Source organism: Zingiber officinale, chromosome 11B (genome assembly GCF_018446385.1).
Source record: "Zingiber officinale cultivar Zhangliang chromosome 11B, Zo_v1.1, whole genome shotgun sequence".
NCBI lineage: Eukaryota > Viridiplantae > Streptophyta > Magnoliopsida > Zingiberales > Zingiberaceae > Zingiber > Zingiber officinale.
In genome coordinates, this window is record NC_056007.1 from 67,426,209 (window position 1) to 67,452,782 (window position 26,574).

General features: G+C 37.1%; 1 protein-coding gene across 1 annotated transcript; it reads right to left on the bottom strand.

Moving 5' to 3' along the window:
* Window positions 1-117: 117 nt before the first annotated feature.
* LOC122033985 lies at window positions 118-26,248 on the bottom strand. Its single transcript, XM_042593124.1, has 5 exons — window positions 25,945-26,248; window positions 25,396-25,610; window positions 25,074-25,145; window positions 1,388-1,849; window positions 118-775 (listed from the first exon to the last, which is right to left on the bottom strand). Exons 1-5 carry the CDS (start codon window positions 26,246-26,248, stop codon window positions 401-403), a joined length of 1,428 nt encoding a protein of 475 aa, XP_042449058.1. The 3' UTR covers window positions 118-400.
* Between the last annotated feature and the right edge of the window lie 326 nt (window positions 26,249-26,574).

Genomic DNA, 26,574 nt, shown 5'->3' on the forward strand with positions numbered 1-26,574 from the left:
GAAAAGAAAAAGAAAAAAAAAGGAAAAGGAAATAAAACTTTTCCTCATTAAAATAGGGTAGCCTAAACAGACTTTCCCCGGGTCCCGTTTTATCCCCGTTAACTTGTCCATACGAGCTCCGAAAAATTCCCGGAAAATTTCCAAAAATCCCGGAAAATTCCTTTATTAATATTCGCCTATTTTCGGTATTTTACAGAGGAGCAATACAAACACGGTGCTTTTTTACTTTCTTTGCGCTCATTGTTTGTCACTTGTTCCTCTCATCTTATGCACATACAAGAAGTCACCTTCTTTCACTCTGTTATTTTGGCTCTTCTGTTCTGTGGTTACAAACTTGAGGAGAGAGCAATAAGTAACAACCTGATAAAATACAAGCACAACAGCCGGAGAAGCTTTAGCTTTAACCTCTGGAAAGGAATCTTCTGAATCCAAACATTTGATCGAGAATTATCACGATGGCCATAGTGAGAGATGAGTCGAATTCTAGCTCCACGATCAGTCGGAAGACATCAAGGCCAAGGGCAATGCCTTGGGCAGATTCCTTTCTCTTGATCTCCGCCATCTGCTGTCTGTTGTGGTCATAGATGGCGCAGCATCGCTCTGAGTAAGAGCCCTCGATGTCATAGGTGAGGCATGCCTTGGCACCAGAAGTGCATGGAGTCACTCGTGCCATCCCCTTTGAGAGCCAGAGGTTCTTGTGCTTCTTGACGGCAAACTGAGGATTGGCGCTCTCATCACCATTGTAAATCAGCCAGTGATCTCCAAGACTCAGCTTCTGCATGGTATAATGATATCAGAAACCATAACTTATGACACTAGCACAACACACTTTTGTCAAAGATGCACAAATGCATGAGAAATGTTCCAAACTTGTACTTTGTGTCTTTGTCAAACCAATTCATAATCACACCATAGTTTTTAGTGTAAAAACAGATCCTTTGAACTACTCCAGAACACCTATCGCATGATCTTCTTTAAAGCCATCAGACTTCATAATATACATTAACAACAGCCGCACACACAGGCGAAAAAGCTCTCTGTAATTTTTTTTTTCAGAAACAATCTAAAATTCAGATAACAAAAGCAACGTAAGAACTTAAAATTTGTTGGGTTCTGCACAGCTTTAAAACAGGTCAAGTATCTATGAATTCAGAACATGCTGCGGCATAAAAACGATCCAACAGGAAATAAATAGAGCTCAAGAAACCACATGAACGCCAAAAAGGCTAAAAATTTAACAGATGGATATATTTTTTCATGGCAATTCCACTTAATCCCTCAAGTTCTGATTTCCGAACAGAAACCGATCGTGATAAAATCTAAATTGACCGACAGGAAATCCATTGCACTAAAACAAGATGCTCCCTTTTTTTTATAAAAAAAATACCTTTCTCCGGATGGTAAGCAGCGGCTTGCCGGCGGCGTCCATGAGAACGAACTCATTTCTACTCCCAGCCGAGTAGTTTTCGACTCGAAACACCAAATTTCCCTTGGCATCGAACACCGTGAACCCATTCCCGTTAAAGAGGAGCGACTTCCGCCACACTGTAAAGACCACGCCTGCCGGCTTCCTCCGCCGCCACACAGGAGATTCCGATTCATAACTGGGTGGAACCGCCGGAGAGGCGTTGGGGTGGACCTTCGTCATCGCCGCGCGTTTCGGGTCTTCGGTGGACGAAATCGTGCGCGATCGACAAGACTCTTGTTGAGAGAGAGAGGGTTCGCTCAGTGCGCCATTTATAAATGCACATCTGGACGAAATTGCCCCCGTAAGGCCGATGGTGATGACGGCGTCGGCACGTGCGAGGCGAGTGAGGATGGCGTCGGCGATAGTTTTGGGAGGATTTAACTATTTGTTAATCATGATTAATTAAGGGGGATTAGAATGATAACAAGGGAGGTTTGTGGCTCCGTGTTCGCCACGTGGCAGGAGGAAAGGGACTGTTGTTTGTCTTCTGTTTGCTTGTTCGGCCGAGAGTTGAATTAACAACAGTGGAGCTTGATCGGCGTTGATGTTGAAGCAACGATAAGTATGTTTTAACAAATAGATATTGCCTCTAATGATAATATATTTTATTTTGTCCGATAAAAATTTATAAACTATATATGATACATAGTTTTTGATCAAGATTTATATGTCCATGTAAATAAGAAAATATTAAGTTGTTGAAAATTGATTTTTATAGATTTGAATAAGGGTACGAGTAAATTAGTGTATTAATTTCTTTTAAGTAAATAAAAAAATTAATATTAAAAACTATTTTAAATGTAGGAAAAATGATAAAATTCATCATTTTTGTGTTAAGCTTGCGTACAAATGTAATTAGTGATTGGAGAATCTCTCAATATTAGATTAAGTGAGATCTATTAAGAATTAAAGGATTTTTACAAATAAAAATAAATGATGTGAAGCATTATTAATCAGACAATAAAAAAAGTTATCTTTACAAAATTTTTCACGGGTAGGGTTACCGTGGAGACCTAGGATTTCGATGGAGATATCTAGACCTGACCACGGTTCGGAACCGACGGTTCGACGGTTCGGAATCCCCTTAACCTTAACCGCCCAAGACTGTTACGGTTCACGGTTCAGAACCGTCAGTTCATCACGGTTCAAGATTAATATGTTAATAAAAATTAAAATTAAAATTAAACATTAAACATTAAAATTAGAAATTAAAATTTATTAAAAAAGACTTATTTAAGTTGCCTACGTATCCCTTTAGGGAATCAAAGCCACGTAGTTCTTTTACATTTTATCCTTTTACATTTTCATTCACTTCCATTTCTCCTGTCGTATTTGTTCCTTCAGTATCAAAATCTTCAACTTCGCTATCCGAAAGTTGCATTCCTTGGATTCTTTTCTCCGCTCGGTCCAATCGCCCAGAATGCTTGGGCTTCCAATGAGTCGAGACAAAGTTGATCGTCGTTCATCTAATATGTTGCCGCCGACACTGAACGTCTGCTCCACAACAACAATTGACACTGGACAAGCTAAAATTTCTTTTGCGATCACGAGAGAACGGAAAGCTTTGAGCCTTCGTGACCACCACTTTAAGATATCAAGTTTTCGCTATCCGCTTCATTAAAATCAAAAGAAGTCGTAATAATTCTCAAGTTCCTGTGTGGAACTTGAGGATCCTCTGGACGCTTTTGTCCGTTCTTTTAATAAGAGTTGTGCTTTTGTAAGTTTTAAATTACTACTAGTAGTTTGTTGAATTTCGAAATATTAATTTGTGTTCCATATTTTGCATAATATTGATTATAAATATCATATAAATAAATTCTAACATTATATATAATATTAATGGATCAAGGAAGAAGAATCTTTAATTGGAATTAAAGCATCATAATATAAAGTTAACATTTCTTGTAAAACTTCTAATTTAAATCTAGGATCTAAAGCAAATGCAATTAAATAAATTTCAGGAATTAAATAAAAATATTTTTCCCATTTAGTTTTCATAGCTAAGATGCAAGGAGATAAAGATTCATTATTAATATGTTCATTTAAAACTAATACTATATTAGAAAAATTTTCTAAAACTAATTGAGCAATAGGATAATAAACACGCGAAAGTTGTTCGGTTGCATCATTAAATACTTTTAAAATTTCATAAATACTACTACAAATATTCCATTGTTGTGAAAATAAATATATATTAGTATTAGTGTTTTGTGCAAAAAATGAACATAATAATTCTTTATATTGAAATGAATCTTGTAATAATTGGTATGTTGAATTCCAACGTGTTGGTACATCACGTGGAAATTTTTTAGGTCTCATTCTATTAATTTTACAAAACCTACCCCATTGTTTCATTATAGATGGATGAGACCATAAATAAGAAATTACAATTCTAATTGGTTTAATATAACTTTCTAAAATTTTTAAACCATCTTGAACACATAAATTTAAAACATGGCATACACAACGAATATGAAAAAATAAACCTCCAATAATAGGTTGACAAACAAATTTTAGATCATCTATACAAGCGGTATTAGAACTAGCATTATCTAATGATATTGAAAATATTTTATGAGTTAAACCATATTCTTCTAAAATTAAACATAATAATTGCGCGATATTATGAGCATTATGTGATTCATCAAAAACTCTATAAGCTAATAATCTTTTTTGGAGATTCCAAGAGTTATCGATCCAATGGCAAGTCACACCCATATACGAATGTGTTTGCCAATGATCACTCCAAATATCGGAACATAAAGAAATTTTATTATCTAATTTACTAAATTCATCAATTAAATTCTTTTTTCCTTGTTTTACTAATTTTTTAATTGTACGAGTAAGTGTAGTCCTAGGAACACGTTTAGCACATGGATTAAGAGATTCTTTACAAAAATCTTCAAATGTGCATTTAGATCCAAAACTAAAAGAAAGATGTTCTACGGAAACAAATTTAGCTAATGATTCTCTTAATTTATTATCCGAATATAAAAATAAACCGGAATCGGTACTACCGCTAGTTGAAGAAAATCTTGATAATTGTGTTTGAGAACGGTCGAGTCCATATTCCGTCGGGTGCTTCGTTTCTACATGTCGTTTCAACGACCCATAGCTGCCGCCGGCTTGGAATTTGTAGGAAGCATTGCAGTGCTTACATTTTGCACGCATTTCTCCCGACGGAAGAGTGACCTTCTCAAAATGTTTAGTAAAAATAGAAGACTTTAGAGGAGGAAGTTCCCGAACCTTAGAAGTAATTTCACTTGTGTGTCGGTGTCGGATTGTAAGCCGATCTCATCATCGTGGATTGAATGTTGGGGTCCTCCTCCCGCGGATTCATTATTTGCTTTCCTTCCGAGCTCGAGATGATGCACCTCCGCGGCCTCCTTCCATTGTAATTGAAACGAAAGCGAGAGATTAGAGAATACGAAAATGAGATTAAGAGTAGAGAAGATGTGTGAAAAATGATGAAATAAGCTCTCTATTTATAGAGTTTTGATAGTAACGACACTAAATCATAGCCATTGATCAAAAACGATCAAATGATCCTAACCGCTGAAAAAATACCTAAAAACCCTCCCAATGGCTACGAACCGCCGGTTAACCGGCGACGGGCCGGTTCCGGTTCGACCCGGCGAACCGGGTCAACGGGCAACCGGCCCGTTGACCCGGTTACGGGCCCGGGCCGGGTTCGGGCCAGACCCGGCCCGGGGTCGGGTCTAGAGATATCCCATGTAAGATCATCAACCGATCTTGCTTCTTGGGATACTGGACATGATTTTTATTAATAGTATGAATCCTGATAAGATGGCATACTGATTGCAAAGATGAAATTATGGCATATACTCTATACCATATGCTGGTGAAGGCAGTCAACATAGACAACTTTTTAAATAACAAATGCAATGCTTTTTGCAAACTCTACATCGAGTGGAAATAGACATTGTTAGCCCTAGCATCTTTGTTTTCGATTTCAAGTCATTGTTAGCCCTATAGCATCTTTGTTTTCGATTTCAAGTCAGCCACGGATCAGAAACATATACTGAGAGAAGGGTCATGAAATTTCTTTAACTACTTGGTATAAAGAACTGGAGAGATTTGTTGTGTTATGCAGCCATGACTTTGATAAGAAGTCCTTTTGGGTTTGGTGTTACAATATCCCGGTGGAATTCATGAACGTGATGCACCAGATTGGTTCCCCAACTTGAAGATATCGAAGAGATTGATTTAGAAGAGGGTGGCAATTTCATTGGCCAATTTACATGAACAAGAATTAATCTCAATATTACTACTCCTCTTATGAAGGGAGTCAGCGTTGGAGTTGGGGAGGGAATAGAACATGTCATGGTCCTTTTTTTTGTCTATGAACATCTCCTAGATTTTTTCTATGCATGTAGTCAGATTGGACACAATGTCAGAGTCAGTGAGGATTCCTTTACTGATGATTCCTTTAGTAAAATTAAAATTGTACTACCCTTCTCCTAAACTTAATCTTTACTATTCCTCCTTTTAATTACATTAAAAGTGGGATACGTTAAACATATAACTTAGAAGGTCTAAAAAGTCTAAGGGAAAAAAATAAGAAAATTTTTGGTAATTTTTTTTTTAAAAAAAATACATTTTGACTACTTCAAAAATTTCAAAAACCGTTAAAAAAAACTTTAAACAAATTTTAATGATTAAATCCTTTTTAAATAATTTTTTTTAACAAAAAATTTGAAATATTAGTTGAATGCTTCACAGTAAGTCAATTAAACATTCAATTGAGTAATTGACTTCCAGGATGTAGCGAGGCACTATGCTTTTTTGATTATTGGATCATCAACCACTTCTAGACAAAGTCTCTTAAAAAATTTAAACATTTATTATTCTTTCTGAAAAGCCCTAAGTTCAAAAAAATAGTTAACCTAAATATGATTTTGGAAACCAGTACAAGTTCATATCTATTAGCTTCATTAAAAATTTGGGAGGTATATAACTTCTGGGGACTTTTCTAATTTGTCCCTGGTGTTTTTTAATATACCAGTTTAGCCTTCTATATTTTCTAAATTTTGTTTTTTAAAAGTTATTCATTTTCAAACATGCATGTTCATTTTTCAAACTTTCGATTTGTATTTTTAATTTATTATTTTATAATTTAAAATTATCAAACAAATTTAAGGGGTATATATAAGCTAATTGTCTTTTCAAGTATATATTTTCTTTTTCTAATTTTACTAAATCTTTGGAAAGAATCTTAATAAATTTAAATGACTTTTCAGGAGATAAGACATGCACTTGACTTACCTCATATTCTGATGCTCCCCCTTCATCGTAGCTTTCCTCCGAAGATTCTCCCCCTTCATCGATGCTCATCTCGGAAGAGGTTTCTTTGTCTTTAGTTAGGTATTCGACTATTAGAGCTGTTCCGGTAAGTTCCTCAGTTTCAGATTCTTCTGATGACGATTCAGTGTTCATCAAGGAGTTGGATTCGGCTTCTTTCAATTCTTCGTGGAGCTTCAAGAACTTTTCCTAAAATTCTTTTGCACTTTGGTATTTGACGATTCTGTCGAAATCCTGAGTAGGCAGAATGTTGAGAAGGTGAAACGTAGCCTTACCATTAGACATGAAGTTGTTGCGCTGCTCTTTAGTCCATTGATACTCCTCAAGTTCTTTTCCTTCTTTGCATTTGGGCCTATCAAAACCATAATTAATTGTTAGCAAAATATTAAAATCAGTTTTAAAAAATACCTCCATTCGACGTCTTCAAAACGCAAATTCCCCCTCGAACTTCGGTGGATAGATGCTAGCTCCAACCATTTATTGTGTTTCATTCGACGATTAATTCTCCTGAAGTGAACTTGGCTCTGATACCACTTGTTAGGACCCTTGGCGGTCGTCTAGAGGGGGGGAGGGGGTGAATAGCCTTACAAAGAAAAACAACCTTCCTCGAACTTGACAGCTTTATCAAAATTAATACTTGCATAAAAATAATTATAAGAAACTAAAAAAAGAAGATGTACAAAGAAATTACTTGGTTACAACCGGGGAGGTTGTTAATCCAAGGAAGATGAAAAGCGCATTAAATTCTCCTTTAATCGGAGAAGCCTCTTTACAATAGTTGAAGTACTAAAAATACGAAGCTAGACAAAAAAAATTGTTTACAAGTGTTCTATTGTATTCTCAGTGTTGTGTCTAGGCTTTTGGGACCAGGGCTATATTTATACCCCTGGTCGGAGCACCTGGAAGAGTTCCAGGTTCCTAAAGGGGGATAAAACTTTATCCTCATTGCAACGGATCGCGTTTGATGCGATCCAGATAAAAATTCTGGCTCGAGCGCTCAGACCTAAGTTAACAATAAGTTAATTGTTTGGTCCGAGTTCTTGCTCCGGCTTTGCTCGCTTGGGTCCGGGTCTTCCGTTCCGGCTCTGGCTCCACTTAGGTGATCTCGGTCTTCTGGAATAGAGTTCACCCGAACCCAACTTTTAGCCTTTGAGCAATCTTGCTCTCTGATTTCTCGTCCCTCGGAAATTTCATGTGCCTTCTTCTTGTTCGCTTGTGTACTCTTTCGCAACACCTCGTCCCTCGGATGTACCAAGCCCATCCGCTCTCTCCCGTGCTATCCTTCTCGCTAGCTGCGTCTTTCGCTCGACTTCCTGTGCTCCTAAGTTCTTGCACACTTAGACACGGGGTTAAAAACCAACAGGACCTAACCTGACTTAGTTGATCATATCAAAACTACCTTGGGGTACTAATACTAACTTGTTTAGGTCTATCATGCATAGGTATCTTAGGGTTAATTTCAAAATTTAGCCTACTTCTATCATGATATCTAAAGCTAAAATTGTGCATGGGCATACTATGATTAGCAAAAGCATTTCTCCTAGCATATATGAGAAACTAACAATTTGAATTATATTTCAAATTAGGGTATATACCTCCCTTACCCTTGAAGATCCCCCTTGACTTGAGTTTCTCTTCTTCTCCCATTTCTTCAAAGGCTACAACTTCTTGAGATTTCCCTTCTTTGGGTATTTTGTGTGGTAGTGTCCCATTTCACCACATGTAAAACATCTAATATACTCCTTCTCCTTTGCTCCTTTCCAACAACTGATATTAGTGTCTAAAACACTTGAATGAGTTTAGGACTTACCTTCTTCTTACCCATTGGATACCTACTCTTGTAGTGTCCCTTCTCAGTGCACCCAAAGTAAATAATGTGGTTCTTTGACTTCACTTCGATGGGGGTGCTAGCAAGGTTGACTACTTCCAAGACCTCTTCTTCATCCATCTTGACTTCTTCTTAAACCTTTGAGGATGTAGATGATACTTTGTAAAATACGGCACCCAAATAATAATTAAATAATAAGTGTTATTGGAGAAATAACCTTATTGGATTTTTCAAAAATTTTTAGAAATTTTTCAGGATTTAAACGGAGTCCGTATAACTAATTTAAAGGAGATGAATTGATTGGACTAGGGGAAAGCTTGTTTGGAATACCCTTTTAGTGGGAGTTGATTGAAGAATTAACTTATAGTTTAATTAACTAAACAAAGTTTATAAGACATGCCCTAATCACATTCCTCTTCTATTCTCTGATCCTTCTCCTTCCCCTCTCGCGTCTCTACTCGACATCGCCGGCCGACACCCGTGCCACCTGACCGACGACGCCACAACCATCGCCGTTGCGAGGGTTCGACGGTGTCGACCCCCTTTCTTCACCACGGCTGACCTAATTGATGCCTTTACCTAAACATTCTCCACCCGAGCCTCATTTCCCTGATCCTTTCCTCGCGATCTCTCATTCCCCTCCGATCACTCACCTTGCACCATTACCGGAGATGCCAACCCACCGTCGATGGTCTACCCAAGTCCTTGGTATGATCCCGACACAGTGGACTCATGGTCGGTCATCGACAGGTTCCAGCTAAAGCACCCTAACCACCAGTCGATTGCAAATATCAGTTGTCAATCATCGCCTATCCTTCTTCATTGTGCAGCCACCACCAGACCTTATTCCGATCAGTGTTGTCGAATACTTTCAGATGCTGCCGATCCACTTCTCCGTGTGAGTTGCGAGGATGAGCTCCAATAGTGGCTTCACCGTCTCATACTCATCTGCTAACTGCCTTTGTTTTGGCCGTGAGCTTGACCTTGCTTCTACCGCCCAATTGGATTTCTAGTTGATAAGGAGCAGTTCCATCATATCATTGATGAGGTATATGCATCAGATCATTGCTCCTTTGTTGGTTTAGTTTCTTTTCAAGGTAGCCCTCTTTAATTCTTATGTTAGATTGTTCTGTTTAAGTGTGCTTGGATTGTAAATTCAATTGGGCATGTGAAATGTGAAGATTTTAGATCTGGATTGGGGACTTTGATTCAAGGTAAGCTATGTATGGAGTTTTGGTTATATTTCTATGATGGTTTGGTGGTTATGGATTTGTATCGGATTATGTTGGAGAATTGTTTTATCGAGACCTAAATATACTGTGGGGGCTAAGCGATGATCATGTTTTGATTTCGGTTTCCCTAATTAGTTTGGGTCTTGGATTTAGATAATTGTTGTATATGTGATTAACTAAATCGTATATCATGTGATTTGCAGGACGTTGATTCTAGACGAGCCTATCGATGTGGGATTATTTAGCACGATTGACATATAAAGGTGGGCACTTCCTGCTTTGTCTCTTTAGTACATTGATCTTAGTGCATGAGCTATATTTTCGGAAAATTCCTGTATTTATCTTGACTCCACTCGTATTTTTCCTGTGCTTGATACTTATCCACTCAATCTTTGAGAAACTCATTTCCATATCTATACAGTCTCTCGTTGCTATCTATGATATTTAGCGAATACTATATACCAGATACTAGATATTAGATATTGAATATATGGATACTAGATACCATGCTTACTTGCTTTAATGTTGTTATTTACACACCTTACTGAGCATGCTAACTTCATATATATATATGATGACTGTTGCATTTTACGTATCATGTCATTATATGCATGTTGGCGACCATGTCTCCCTTGTGATTGAGAGGGTCGTTGGCCAGAGCTGCACACTCGGCAACTCATGGGTAGTGGTAGCTGGAGTGTGTTGTTTGTCCTGTCGTGCTCCCACTCGCTTACTCATGGATAGTGATAACTGAAGTTGCGAGCAGCAGGGACCCTCATTGCAGACGTAGCTAGTTAGCTACTATGCAACTGTCCCCTCGGACACTCGAGAGTAGTGGTAGCTGGAGTGGTATACAGTCTGTCACTGACCCGGCCTCTCGACCATATAGGGGTCATGGTGCAGAGGGGTGGGCGGGAGTGACCATCCATGCATACGCTGTTATTATTATACCTGCTGATATTGTTGCTTACTTATGCTGTTGTTGCTAATTTATGCTGCTGATGCTTACTTATGCTGATATGTTTACATAGGTTGAGATATATACCTGTGGTATATGTTTAGACACTGGCTTACCTATTGTTAACATGTATATACCTTACATGAAACCTATGTAGTTATGAGCTGTACTGTAGCAGGTCTTTGCTACACCTGACCTTCTATTACTAACCTAGGATATTGTTTCAAGTATGGACACTTATTTTGATATCACTGTAGTATCTGCTATTTTTCCTACGAGACTGTATACCTTGTATCTCTAGTTCCTTATTATGTTCATGCACTATCTGTCTATTATCCGCTGAGTCCTGGCACTCATCACCCCATAAACTAGTTTATTTCATCAGGTAGCAGGTAAAGGATTTATGGAGTCGCCTGGAGATCTTGTCCGCCAGTCCCATGTCATATCGAGCTTCTCATTCCGTTAGTACTTCCATTTGCATTATTGGTTTCGTACTTGTTCTTGTATTTGTATCTTTTATATGGAGTTTAGTTTTGTGATATCTTGTACTTGAATTGATGTAGTTATCGTGTCAAGTCAGGCTGGCTCGCAGTTAGTTGTTTGGTGTGTTTTATGTTCCTTATTTTGTGATTTTCGTCGTGTTTATGTTACAGCCATGTGGGCTATCTATTAAACTGCGTGGTTGTGTTTACTTCCAGCCGTGTGAGCTGCTATTAAACTGTGTGGTTGTATTTTCATCCAGTCGTGTGGGCTGTTGTATATTGCTGATGAGTATGCTTGTGGATGTATGTATATATGCTTCAGATTATCACCGGTATAGGGGAGATGCTGTCGAAATTTTGTCGATAGGGACTCCTCTGGGAGCGTGACAATTTATTGGTATCAGAGTCACATGTTTACGAGGCCTATTTTCTGTGTTTTGGATTTTCGTGATTTGGTTTCTCGATGTGACTTTTTGAGTTTTGTGACCAAACAGCGGTAAGAATCTCCAAGCTATGGGAGGTATGTTGTATATTGTTATCATATACTTCTGTTGTTACTTGACTAGTTGTTAATACCATGAATGACTTGTGTTATGTCAGTCATTAGTTAGATCCATCAAACACTACTAGAGATTAGGAATTACAGTCTCATGGGATTTCTTTTACCATACCACCAGTATTATTAGTATCTATTATCACTAGTTTGGCAGTGTACTGTATCTGCTAAATATCATCTTGCTTCGGTTAGTAGAGAACCGATTTACTCTTATTCACTTGGGCAGTAGAGGATCGATTTAACCTAGTGGGTTCGGTTCGTAGAGGACCAATTTACTTTTGTTGTTTCGATTAGTAGAAGACCGATTTACCTTTGTTGACTTGATCAGTGGAAGACTGATCCATTCTTGTTGGTGTAGTTAGTAGAGTACTGAGTTACTTCTATTAGCTCGGTCAGTAGGAGACCGACTTACTATATTTCATGAAGATTCTGACCTTTGGGTTATTCGTGTTTGGTTAGATAACCTAGAAGACACATTTGAGTTCATGATTTGTACAGACGTAGAATTGACTGAGTTAGCCGCAAACCATTGTTGGCTAGACTAGTCTGTAGAGAATCGATGTATCCTATTCTATGGGTACTTTGACCATGGGCTGTCTGTACCTGGTTGGATAGCTTTAAAGGTACATTGAGATAGATGACCCCACTGGTTTGGAAAAGTGTAATGCTACCTGCTTAACACTTACGGGATATAACCATTACTTGGTTATATAACTTGGTGAGTACATTCAGATATATGACTTGTACTGGTAAAGAAAAGATGATGCTAGTTGTGTATCCTTTACGTGACCAGGCACCACGTGAAGGAAGATGCAGAAGACTACTTATGGGAGCAGAGCATTTTTTGTTGATGATTTTGAGATGCTCTAGAGAGATAGTATTTCTCTACCTCCTTCTGTACAGCTTGTTAGGAGTTTTGAACCTAAAAAGGAGGAATCGTGGTATAACGGTTTATAAGGCGATGGTTAGCCGACTCACCTAATGTTCTTTCATGGGAGATCTTGACTCATGGACCGATTGGATATGATTAGATATCCTCGATGATACCTAGAGATGTATGACCTGTAATTATGTGGAGAACATGGTGTTAGTTGATTAACACCTATGAAATTGAGCTGTTATTAAGTGAAAATATCTGACGATGATTTATGAGGAGTAAAGCATCGACTGACAGTTATGTCGGTTATCTATTTGTTAATAGTGCTCCTCTTCCCGTGGGTGCATTTTTCAGCAAAAGAGGTTACTAAACCTCAGGTGGAGCAATCATAGTCGGATGCGTTACAAGACAATGGTTAGTTGACTCAACTAACATTGTTTCCATAAGTAGCTCAAGATCTTAACCACATGATCATTTACTACATACAGGTCTTGAAGTCTATAATTCAGATCAGATATTCGATCTTTTATCGACAGTTATCGGAGGACATCTTACGGGTATGATTATGAGATTTGTGGTGATGTTCTCTGATGGGTAGACTCTTAGTCAGGAGGTTGAGTAACCCTTTGGACTTTAGATTGTCATTCCTTTACTGTGGATTTTTGAGTATTTGAAAGGAATAAGATTCGACATACTCTCTGGTTTTGAATAAGATTAGTAGAGTTTTCATACTCATATCTTATGTATTGACCATACTTCTACCATTTGGAGATTGACTTTTTTCCTAATCATCAGGACACCCTTGGATTTCAGTTGTGCTACACTTTTGATAGGATGGTGATATATTTCTACATCTTGATTGTAGCTCATGATGAGAGTGGATCAGTGGAAAATTAGATTGGTGAGTTCATGACTGGTCTGTCTCACAAAAGATATACGATAATGGATTTTCCCACTAGAGATAATTCCTGTAGTGGTACAACATGGACGTGCAATGTTGAACCATGGTGGATATGTATTTAAGTTTGTTGGCAGTGAGTGTTGAAAGATGGATGCCTTTGTGTAGGAGGCTATTAGGTTTGATTGATGATTGAGGATGATTTGATATTGATGGATATTGTGAGATCAGATATTGTGATATGTTGATTCCTGATGGTTTACTGGTGGATATCCTCTTACACAACATCTAAATGTTGTAATATCTGACTTTCAGATACTCTATTAGTGGATATGTGACTTGATGATCTATTATTTGATGCTTGATGTTGATAGTGATACGAGGAGTAGAATGTCTTGATATTTATGGAGTTGGTGATTTTAGTTGATAATCAGATTATAGACTTATTGCTAGTGATCTTACTTTTGAGTATGTCTGTTGTACAGATGCTGAGTCCTTGATATTGTCATTTAGGCTTACAGTGCCCTAGATATTTCCATGGACTCAATGAATTCGGTATTCTTAGGGTATTTGGATTAGTTGATATGGTCTTTAGTGACAATACTTGATTATGCCCGATCCAAGGTGGATCACAAACGCTATCTTCGCATAGTTCTAGAGATGCTTCGACGAGAACATTTCTAACCGTAGTTTAGCAAATGCGTATGATGGGCTATCTTCTGTGGTATTTTTGGGGACACATTGTTTCCAGCAAGAGCATATCAGTGGATCCACAGAAGATATAGGTTGTTATCAGTTGGGAGTAGTTGTAGTCTATACAAGAGATTTGTAGTTTTCTTGGTCTGACTGGATATTACCGGAGATTGGTTGAGAGTTTCTCTAGTATTGTTATGTCGTTGACTGCGCTGCCTAGGAAGGGTATGGAACTTTCCTGGATTGATGCTTAGGAGATCAGTTTCAAGAGTTGAAACAAAAGCTGATAACTGCACCCGTCTTAGTTTTACTTTCTAGTGTTGGAGGATTTGTACTCTACATAGATGTATCGTACCTAGAGGTTTGGTGCAGTTTTGATGTAGCATGGGGAGGAGTTACTGCAGGAAACACCTCGATATGGATTTGTGATACATTCGGGTGACACCCGATGTATAGAGACTTGAAACGTTCCGATAGGTCGAATGACATGAAGAAAGATATCGTGGATTTTGTGGTTTGATGTCTAGTATGTCAGTAAGTGGAAGCTGAATATCAGAGACTAGCAGGATTGTTATGGTAGATTCAGATACCAGAATGGAAATGGGAGCATGATATGATGGACTTTGTTATGAGGCTACCCTGGGACATGGAGAAGATATGATACGATTTGGGTAATTGTTGTTTGGTTGATTAATTTACTTCCTTTCGATCGATTCGTAGGACAAATTCTTTGAATTGATTAGTAGGGTTATACTGTAAAGAGATCACCGAACTTTATGGTATATCTATGAGTATTGTATCAGATTGAGATCCGTGATTCACCTCACGTTTCTGGTAGAGTTTGTAGTAGATTGTGAGTATGGAGCTTTGTTGTAGTAGGGGTTTTCAGCCTCAGACAGATGAACAGTCTAGTGCACTAAATTGATGATAGAGGATCTGCTGATAGAGTGCATTATGGATTTCGGATGTAGTTGATTTACCCACTGTTGGCTAGATAACGATGTAGAGTAGTGAAAGCATGGTGAGCTCATAACCCACAGATTCATCCCTTACGGTTGGAGATTTATTCATGATGCTTGGATGGAGTGGTATATGAGTATGTTACATGGTGGTTATCTTTGGATGAGGATCCCTAAGTGAGAAGTAAATTTGGGGACCAAATTTTTATTAGTGAGGGAGAATGTAAAATACGACACCCAAATAATAATTAAATAATAAGTGTTATGGGAGAAATAACTGATAGATCGAATGAGTGCGATAAAGGAGGGGGGGGGGGTGAATATCGCGCCTTTTTTAAAACTTCTCTTTTATTTTTAAATCAGAGTCGTGCACAGTGGAAAGTAAATAGACAAGTTTGTTTACTTCTTTCGGAGTCTAGGTCGACTCCTACTCGAAGGCCCGCGATCCTTGATCGCACCGATGAGCAATCCACTATAACCCTTCTTCCCGAAATCCTCGGAAAGAAGCAGAATGTACAAGTGAGCAAGATAGTAACACCCTACTATCTTACTAATGAAATAATACAATGCAAGCTTAAGAAATGATATACCGACAAGAAAGTAGAAATAGTAGCTCGGTCGTTACTTCCGGACGGAGTAACTTGTAGAGAACTTGTAGCACGTGTAGCTTGTGCAGAGAGAGCCTTTTGAATGATCAGTAAGGGTTGTTCCAGCCTCAAACCTCGAGCCTCTTTTTATAGGTGTAATGCACGTTCGGTTGATCGATCCCTCTGTTTAGTCGACCGAACCAGCTCCCTTCCTTCTTGACTGGAGTCTGACGCTAGATCGAGCTTCTGGCATTAACTGCTCATGGTTCGGTCGACCGATCCCATTTTCTGGTCGACCGAACAGGCTCCTTCCCTGTTCATCGAGATTTGTCGTGATCTTCATTTACTGCTCCATTAATATTGATTGGTTCGGTCAACTGATCCATAGGTTCGATCTGTTGGTTAGTCCTAAGAAAATCGTACCGGTTCTATTGTACAAAAATTTTTATACAAGTGTCGAACCTTTCCTTAAATAACCTATTGTGTTCTTTAGAAGTTAAATTAGGAATCACAGACGGAACTTAACATCATTGATTCCAAATTTAACTTATTTGTTCTTAATGGTTTAGATTTGAATCGCAAGCGGAACTTAACACTATTGATTCAAATCTACCTAAGTTATTAATTCCATAAATATTAATTTCCAAAATTGGCTTTCAGGACTGCATGACGAGGCACATGTCCTTCTTGGATATGGGAGCAACCACCACCGCCTAGGTAAAGCCTTTTAAGGAAAGCTAATATTTATTTCCTTAAATAACTCTAGGTTAACCAAAAAGAACAATCGAATCACAAATTCGAAAAAGAAGAAAACACAAACTCAAAAAAAAACTATTTCGAAAACTCTAGAATCATATGCCTCTTGTGTTTGGTATTTCCATAAATAACTATACAAAGAAAACTAGTATGATGCGGAAAACAATTACTAGTTATACCTTTCTTTGTAAGCAAAATAACCTCTTGATCTTCTACCGTATTCCTCTTCTAACCTCGGACGTTGTGTGGGCAACGATCTTTCGAGATGAGAACCACCAAGCACCTTCTTCTTCCTTCTAGGTTTCGGCCACCAAAATCTCTTCCAAGGATGAAGAGGTTCGGCCACCACCAAGCTCCAAGGGATGCTAGAAATATCGTCTCCTTTTCTCTCCTTCTTCTCCAAGCAAGATCTGGCCACCACAAGGACTCCAAGAAAAAGATGTGGTTCGACCACAAAGTGGAGAGAAGAGAAAAGAGAAAGAGATGTTGGCCGGCCACACCAAGGAAGAGAGGGAGAGAAAAAGAAATAGAGTCGTTCACCATGAAGGCACCTCTACCCCCTCTTTTATAATCCTTGGTCTTGGCAAATAAGGAAATTTTCATAAAAACTTCCTTAATTCTTTTGCCATGAAAAAGAAAATTTAATTAATTCAAAATCAATTTTATTTTCTCAATTCATATGGCCGGCCACACTAAAAATCTCCAAGCAAATAAAATTTTAAATAAAAATTAAAACTTCCTTATTTGCTTCCGGAAATTTATAAAAATTTCTCCAATAATTTTTATGCCTTCATGATTGGTTAGTAAAAAGGAAATTTTATAAATTAAAATCTTTCTTTTAAACATGTGGATAAAAAGAAAGTTATCTCTAAAAAATTAAAATCTCTTTCAATCTACAAATAAGGAAAGATATCAAATCTTTTCTTAATCTCTTGTAGAAACTTATAAAAGAGATATTTAATTTTTAAACTTTCTTTTAAATCATGAACATGGTTAAAAAGGAAAGTTTTCTCAAAAATAAAATCTCATTTCAATCTACAAATAAGGAAAAATTTCAAATCTTTTCTTAATCTTTTGTAGAAAGCTATAAAAGGAAAATTTTAAATTTTAAACTCTCTTTTAAAACTATGATATCCACATGAGAAATAATTTTAATAAACATCCTTTATTAATATGATGTGGCCGTCCACCTAAGCTTGGGCTCCAAGCTATTGGCCGACCACCTTAAGGCTCAACCTTTAGGCTTGGCCGACCCTAAGCTTGAGCTTCAAGCTTAGCTTGGCCGGCCCCTATAGGTTGGGTAAGAAGGTGAGTATCTGGTGGGTATAAATCTCTATATACAAGAGGCTACGATAGGGACCGAGAGGAGGAATTGGTTTTGGTCTCCCGATGAAATTAAGCATCCCGTGTTCGCCCCGAATACATAACTTAATTTCATCAATAATAATTCATTCCACTAAAGAACTATTATTGAACTACCGCACGAATCCCAAATTACATTTTTGGGCTCCTTCTTATTATGAGTGTGTTAGTCTCCCTGTGTTTAAGATGTCGAATGCCCACTAATTAAGTGAGTTACTAACAACTCATTTAATTAATATCTTAGTCCAAGAGTAGTACCACTCAACCTTATCGTCATGTCGGATTAAGTCCACCTGCAGGGTTTAACATGACAATCCTTATGAGCTCCTCTTAGGGACATTATCAACCTAGATCACTAGGACACAGTTTTCTTCTATAATCAACAACACACACTATAAGTGATATCATTTTCCAACTTATCGGGCTTATTGATTTATCGAACTAAATCTCACCCATTGATAAATTAAAGAAATAAATATCAAATATATGTGCTTGTTATTATATTAGGATTAAGAGCACACACTTCCATAATAACTGAGGTCTTTATTCCTTTATAAAGTCAGTATAAAAAGAAACGACCTCTAATGGTCCTACTCAATACACTCTAAGTGTACTAGTGTAATTATATATTTAAGATAAACTAATACCTAATTACACTACGAGCTTCCAATGGTTTGTTCTTTTCCATCTTGGTCGTGAGCTACTGTTTATAATTTATAAAGAACCGATAACACGATCTTCTGTGTGTGACACCACACATTATGTTATCTACAATATAAATTAATTGAACATCTACATTTGGTATATATAAATGTAGACACTTGACCAATGTGATTCTTATAAATGTTTATATCAAAAGCTAGGCTTTTAGTATACATCCTAACAATCTTCCACTTATACTAAAAGACTATGCTGCCATAAATGCAGCCATACATCTGATTCCCAACCCTTCAACATGCCCATAAAAAACTCTTGCCTTAAGGACCTTAGTGAAAGGATCTATAGGTCATCACCTGATGCAATCTAGGCAGCAACAACTTCTCCTCGTTTATACGATTTCTCGTATTGGTTGGTACTTGCGCTCTATTGTGTTTACTTGCCTTATGGACTCATGGTTTCTTCGAGTTTGCTACTACACCACTATTATTACAATAAACTGTAATAATCTTTGGACAAACCAGAAATCATATCTAAGTCCATATTGAGGTTACTGAGTCATTCAGCTTCTATGACTGCCTCAGAGGCTGCCACTTACTTAGCTTCTATGGTTGAGTCCGAAAAAAACACTTTTGTTTATCACTCTTCCATAGTTATGACTTTACCTCCTAAAGTAAACACAAAACCCCGAGGTCGACTTACTATTGTCCCTATCTGATTGGAGGTTAAAATCCGTGCAACCCACAGGGACCAAATTATCTGCCTTGTAAGCTAGCATATAATCTCTAGTGCCTCTAAGGTACTTCAATATATGCTTTACCGCAGACAAATGTCCTTGTCCAGAGCTACTTTGATATCTGCTAACCATGCCCATGATAAAACAGATATCCAGTCTTGTACATAGCATTGCATACATTAGACTTCCTACAGCCGAAGCATAAGGAACTGCCTTCATGTCCTTTATTTCCTTTGATGTCTTCTGAGACATCTCTTTAGATAAAGCTACTTCATGCCTAAAAGGTAAGAAACCTTTCTTGGAGTTCTGCATGCTAAAACGAGCTAAGATTGTTTCGATTTATGAAGCTTGGGATAAGTAAAATATATTCTTTTCTTGCGATCCCTTTGATCCCAAGAATATATGCATTCTCCCAAGTCCTTCATACCAAATTGTTTGGACAACCATACCCTTACTTCCGACAACACTTTGATATTGTTTCCAACTACCAAAAATGTCATCTACGTATAATACAAGAAATACCACCACGCTTCCATCACACTACTTGTATACACAAGACTCATCTGGACACTGAATAAATCCATAGGTCTGGATTACTTCATTAGACCAGATGTCCAAGACCTTGAAGCTATGCTTCAGTCCATAGACTGATTGAGCTTGCACACAAGATGTTCTTTGCCTTTTGCAATAAACCTTACTGGTTGCTTTATATGGATATTTCCTTCAAGACTTCCATTAAGGAAAACTGTCTTGTCATCCATTTGCCAAATCTCATAGTCCATATGAGCAGTAATAGATAAAAGAATCCGGATAGACTAAAACATGACTACCGGTAAAAGGTTTCCCTTTTCAACAAGCCTTGCTTTGGAAGTTTCCACCTTCCAATCTATCCCTCTTTTCCTATTGTAGACCTATTTACACCAAATAGCTTTTACACCATTTGGTGGTTCTATAAGCTCCCAGATTTTATTAGAATACATATATTCTAATTCTGTATTCATTACTCTTTACAAAGATGTTGTATCTTTATCTTGGAGTGCTTCGTCATATGTCTGGGAATCAGGTTCATGTTCACCAGGGATCAGGTCCAAAAACTCTCCCAAAACATGAATCTCTTAGGTTGCTTAACAACCCTCCCACTATGACGAGACACTTTCTGTAATTGTGTATCATTTGTGATACGTGTTGGAGTTTCTTGTGATATTTCATCTTGTACAGTTGGTACTAGATTAGACATGTCCTTTATTATTTCCTTAAGAACAAATTTACTTATGGGCTCGTGGTTTATTACATAGTCCTTTTCTAAAAATCGGTCATTGATGCTAACAATGACCTTCTGATTTTTAAGACTATAAACCTACTTTCATTTCTCTAGGATAACCTACAAACAAGTGAATTCCTATCCAACTTATCATTGTCTCTCTTCAGCATATGTGCTGGACTACCCGAATCCGAATATGCTTCAAAATAGGCTTACGCCTATTCAGCAATTCTATATGAGTAGAGAGTTCTGAATTTGGAAGGTACTATGTTCACTTCCGTTTCCAGAATATATCCTTAAAATGAATTTGGTAATTTTTTGAATAACTCATCATCAATCTACTCATTTCCTTAAGAGTCTTATACCTTCTACTACACCATTCTGTTGGGGTGTACCAGGTGTAGTTAGTTGGGATTAAATCTCGACTTCTGATAAGTGACTCCTAAACTATCCTAAGAGGTACTTGCCACTACGATCTCACCGTAGTGTCTTGATACTTTTACTTTTGACGTTTTACTACATCAGCCTTCACTACAACAAAAACCCTCATAGACATCGGTTTTCCACCGGTGTCTATTACATTTTCGACCGATGTCTATGAAGCCGATGTAAAAGGTCTGTCATTTTAGACATCGGGTTAAAACCGGTGTAGTATCACTTAACGACATCGGTATTCGATTCGGTTATTAACCAGTGTAGTATCACTTAATGACACCGTTTCATCAACGGTGTAAAATCGATGTAATATTATATGTTAATAACACCAGTTTTGGCAGTGATCTACGACCGATGTAAAATTAGTTAATAACATCGATTTTGCAACGGTGGAAAACCGATGTAATATATGTATTTTTTAATAGCACAAATTTGATTTCCAAAACAATGAAAAACCGATAGTAACCAAAAAAATACACAAATATTCACAAATTACACAAATATTCTTCATTCAACAGTATCCATAAAATACACAAATATTCACAAATTACATAAATAATCTTCTTACAACAGTATCCATAAAATACACAAACATTCTTTTTACATCAAAAGCTAATAGATATCAGAATCAAGGTAGAACATTCTTTTAACAACATATCAAGGTAGAACCGCACTTCAAATGTAATCTAGCATGCATTCAGCCCACTCGAACCGCACTTCATCAATTTCAACTCTGGAGTACTTGAGATTTGTAAACTGTTAAAACACATAAATAATATATTAGTAAACCAAGACCAAAAGTCATAGTTGAAAAAGCAGTAAGGGCACTAGGTAACAAGATGACTAACTGAAATGCTTAAAAAAAGAAACATTCATCAATTATCACATAAATATAAGGGATTAATTTGTAACAACAATTCAACAAAATGAACTACCTCCCTAAACTAAGGGATTGGTGTGCATTGAGATCAAGAAAGGTGAAACAAACAACTGTATATATCCACTAAAGAACTTGAGCTTTTCTGACTTGTAATTCTCTCCCCTAAACAATCCAAAACTCTTGTACATATAAAAAGTGACAAAGAATAAATTTCCTTTAGAACCAACAGAACTATGAGATCAACTTGATAATCAAATTACTAATATTGTGGTCAATATATAACTGTATATAATTTCAAGACCTATAATATATGGATGAGGATGCTCAATAATACATCAAGTAAAACAAGAAATAAGTAAAGAAGTAAATTCACCATATATCATCATTGCTTATTGTATATTGTTTATAATGTGCATGTGTAGATCATATCATAAAAGAATGAAGTGGTAATTAATCACATAGAAATTACTTGAAATAGGGAAACAAGAGAGGATATGTATTCTTGTCCCACTGTCTTTAGTGCATGCAACTGATCAATGTAATCTTTGAACGGTAAGGTCTCTTAAAAAAAAATCAAGAAAATCCCAAAACACTTTTTGTTGGATTCATAAACCCTAAGTGCAACAACTAGAGCAACGAATATGATACTGAAGTAGTGTTGGAAAATGCAATAAATTTTCTTTAGGGCTTATATGCAAAATGGAAGATATTGTATTATTACCATTACTGGAAGTGAATCCTTGTAGTCAACTCCAAAATTTTCAATTATATCTTTCATATATCGCATGATATAAAAACCACATTACTCCGCATCCGGTTGTTGAGGAGCCTATGTTAGAAAAGAAATATTGGAATAACTCCTTCGAGGATAGTGAAACAGTTGCTAATCAAAAGGACATACCTTGACAACTACCCATGTTGGTTGTTTTTTCCCTTTCCTTCCCGCCTCCACATTATACATTTTCAAGGCCCTTCATGCATATAATCAGTGGGAATTGTATTGCCACATCAAAATACATCCATGTTTCAACAAAGGTAAGAAAAGAAGCCAAAAAACTTACATGTTGACAACATATTTCCAATACTATCACCTATTTCCTGGCATCTATTAATTTCTGCCCCCTTGATTTTCCTCAAAGGACTGTGTAGGAATCCCATGACCAGCATGAGGAGACAAAGACATGTTCTGCATATGATCCTTAAACAGTCTACACTCAATCCTGATTGGAGAATAAAAGAAGGAAAACATATAAAACACAGTTTACGTTTTAAAGAATTCATAAGATGGTGATGTCTTAAAGTTTGATTGGTGCATTAGCAAGTTGGATAAAATGTTTTAAAGTCTACAAACAGATAAGCTAGAAACCTGGTCTAATCACTGTAGGATCAATAAATTAGAAGCAGCTTGACATCTACATTTGGCAAAGTCAAGAAGGCAATAACCACTGAAAAAAGAGATTAAATTAATTGAGAATCTTAACTTATAAACAACCACATAGGACCACACTATATTGTAGGAGAGAGACTCACCTGCTGCCATAATATTTTTCCTTAATGGAGTCCATGCTGTAGTTCATTCAGAGGGGAAGAAGCCCTTCATAGCAAGAAAAAGACATGAAGGATTAATAGGTTGCCCTGTTTTTAGTATAGCTTTCTTCAAACAAAATGAAAGCATAATAGCACACTAGCTCCAAATTGGAAAAGAAAAAGAAATATTTGTTTACACAGAGCCCATGAGAGCACTGGGATCTATTGGGATCTAACGCAGTTGAGCAAATAGAACAGAACAAAAAAATATGCAGTGAAATGATAGAATTTTCTAAGTGAAGCTAGCCTAATTTAGGAACTGACAGCGACCAAATAAATGATTTTGATGCAGAAAAGAAAGACAATATGCCAAAACATGTATTAGTGAAAGATTAATGTTGCCGACGAGAAAAAAGAAGTCTTTAGATGAAGTCTCGGAAGGATTCATATAAATGATTGTTGCTGAAAGGAGGAATCTTCTGGTAACCATAAGAGAGATTATAGCACAAGATTTGTTTCACTCTGCAAAATCACTGTGATTAGCCACACAAATACAGTCGAAATCTAGAGAAAGCATCAGCTCGAACAACAACAAACCCTAAGCTTACACTGGACACCTCCAGAAGAGAAGAAACAGATCGAGAGGTGGGAACTTGTGGTCGACACGAAAATGAGAGATCGAGAGGTGGACACCTCCAGAAGAGAAGAAATCAAACCCTATTCACCGACAGTAGCGAACAACACAATCTGCTCTCCTTCTTCCTCGTTGGGCAATATCAAAGTTAGTCAAATTTGTGAAAATAGTTCTTCACTTGAAAAATGGTAAATCTATATAGTTAGCGTCACATAACACAGGGGCAGTATACAAGTACTACCAATCTACCATTAAGTATAAAAATTGTAATATGAAATCCAAATCAACTGAACTGGTTAAGAATGTTAGAAATACAAGCTTAACCTTTTTTATCCCAATCAAATTAAGCCTATCATCATTGCCAATTGTAAGGATAGCCTCCACAACCATGTTTGCAAAAAACTCCTTCTCACCACCAATTAACTTTGAAGAACGTGTAGTAGCTGCACATTTAGCCAGCAAGGATTTCTTCTCTTCAAGACTTTTTCCCTCTATGCTTACGGCAAGATCTTTAATTTTGTTGATGGCCTAGAAAATATGACATGTGATCTTTTTCCCTCTTTTTATGACATGTGATTTTCAGCAGTTTCTAAAATACATTTTTAGTATGATAGGAAAGATGATCTTTAATTTTGTTGATGGCCTAGAAATATCTCAAACATTTCTTGTATGAACAATTAGTTTTCTACACACTACAGACTATTACAAAGAGCACTGTGATATATAATGCAAGTAAATATTCAACATCTTCATGTTAATCCCTAAAATTTTTACCTACTTTTTCAAAATGCCTTGCAGAAATTTAAGATGATCAAAAGGCCCTTAGAGTTTGAAAACAAAAGTATCATTTGGTCTACTTAACTACAGAAGAAATATACATGCTGTAGAAGTCCTAGAATATCACCATCAGAAAGAAAAAATCACACTTGGTGGACATAAAACCTCAAACATATCTAGCAAACTACCTCTTGCAGTTCCCTCTTGACATTTTCCAGCCCACCAATATCATCCCAGCTGACATTTGGTACTTCAACAACCTGATCAAAACCCAACAAACTATCATAATATCTCAAGGTAGAAATAGAAGTGGTTTTTAGGCCATTCATCAACATATGACAGTAAACACAAGTTACCAACCAGACACATGAGGCTATAGAATTTCTTGAGTTGAAAAAGGTAAGTTTAATTTAGAAAGAACATCAATGTCAAATTTCTCATTTTCAATTCTTGCAGCAACAATTTATTTTAAAAATTCATGTAGATAATCATATTTAGAAAGAAAAAAACTATCTGAAAATGATTATGGAGAATCTCCCAACTTAAACAAACTTGTGAAACATAAGCAGCTTCAAGATTCTCACAAGGGCTATCTTCCTGCTGACTTCTAAGAATTTCATTGCCATCACAATGTCCATTTTGTGCCTTGATAGGGAGGTTAAGCAGGTTCATATACAACTTCTTTGACAAAGAGCTTTGTGAATGTTTTGAAGCACCCAACGATCCTATAATGTTGTGTGTTCCATAAGCTTAAAACAGCATATAATATAGGTTTCATCAAGAAAAAATCTTAGTGACCTATCTACATCCCATTGCATATTTCACTAGAGAAAAATTAGCTTATAACAATGAAAGGACTAAACAGAAATATGCTGATACAAAATTACTACTAATAAAATATATCTAAGCGTCAGACTTTTTGCATTGACAACCGAGCAGATTTGAGGAAAGTAATTACAGAATAGATCAGGCAATGCGCGAGAAAAAAAAATCATAAAATGAGTTGATCTTCTAAGAAATGGATCAAGAATTATAATTTTGGCTAACAGCAGAGCATACCAGCTTCTTTGAGACTCTTGACCATCAGCTTGTCAAAGAACGTCATCCGCTCCGTGTACTTAGCATAAATTGCATTAAACGTGCACCATGGAGCATCGCCACCCTCTTCCGACTCCCTCCACCCGCTCGAGCTGCTCCCTCCCCCCTCTTCCTCTTCTGGATATCCTTCTTCAGGTATGAGCACCATGAAGCTGTTCTTCCTCAGCTCCTTCAGACGCCGCTTCACCTCATTGGTGACGAAATCGTCATCATCTTCATCCTCTACCGCCTTCACAACATGATCAGAAGCATACGCTTTCGGCATTGTGCCCAATACCTCGTCATTTGGCTTTTCCAGGTCTAGATTCATCAGATCTCGATCCTGATTCAAGTCTTTCTTCACTTAAACTTACCGATGCCTTGAAAGCTTCTTATCTTGAGGAACTCCATTGAAACGAACACGAAAGAGAAACAGATGGTAGCGAACTCGCTTCTGAAGACAAAAGCCAAAAACCCAAGAATATCGATCCTACCTTTTTTTTCCTCCCATACGAAACCAATGCGTCAAATTTACACTGACCTGACACGTATGTTCGTGATTCAAAGCTATAAACGACAAGATCCGCTCGAGGAGGAAAGGGAAGAAGAAAC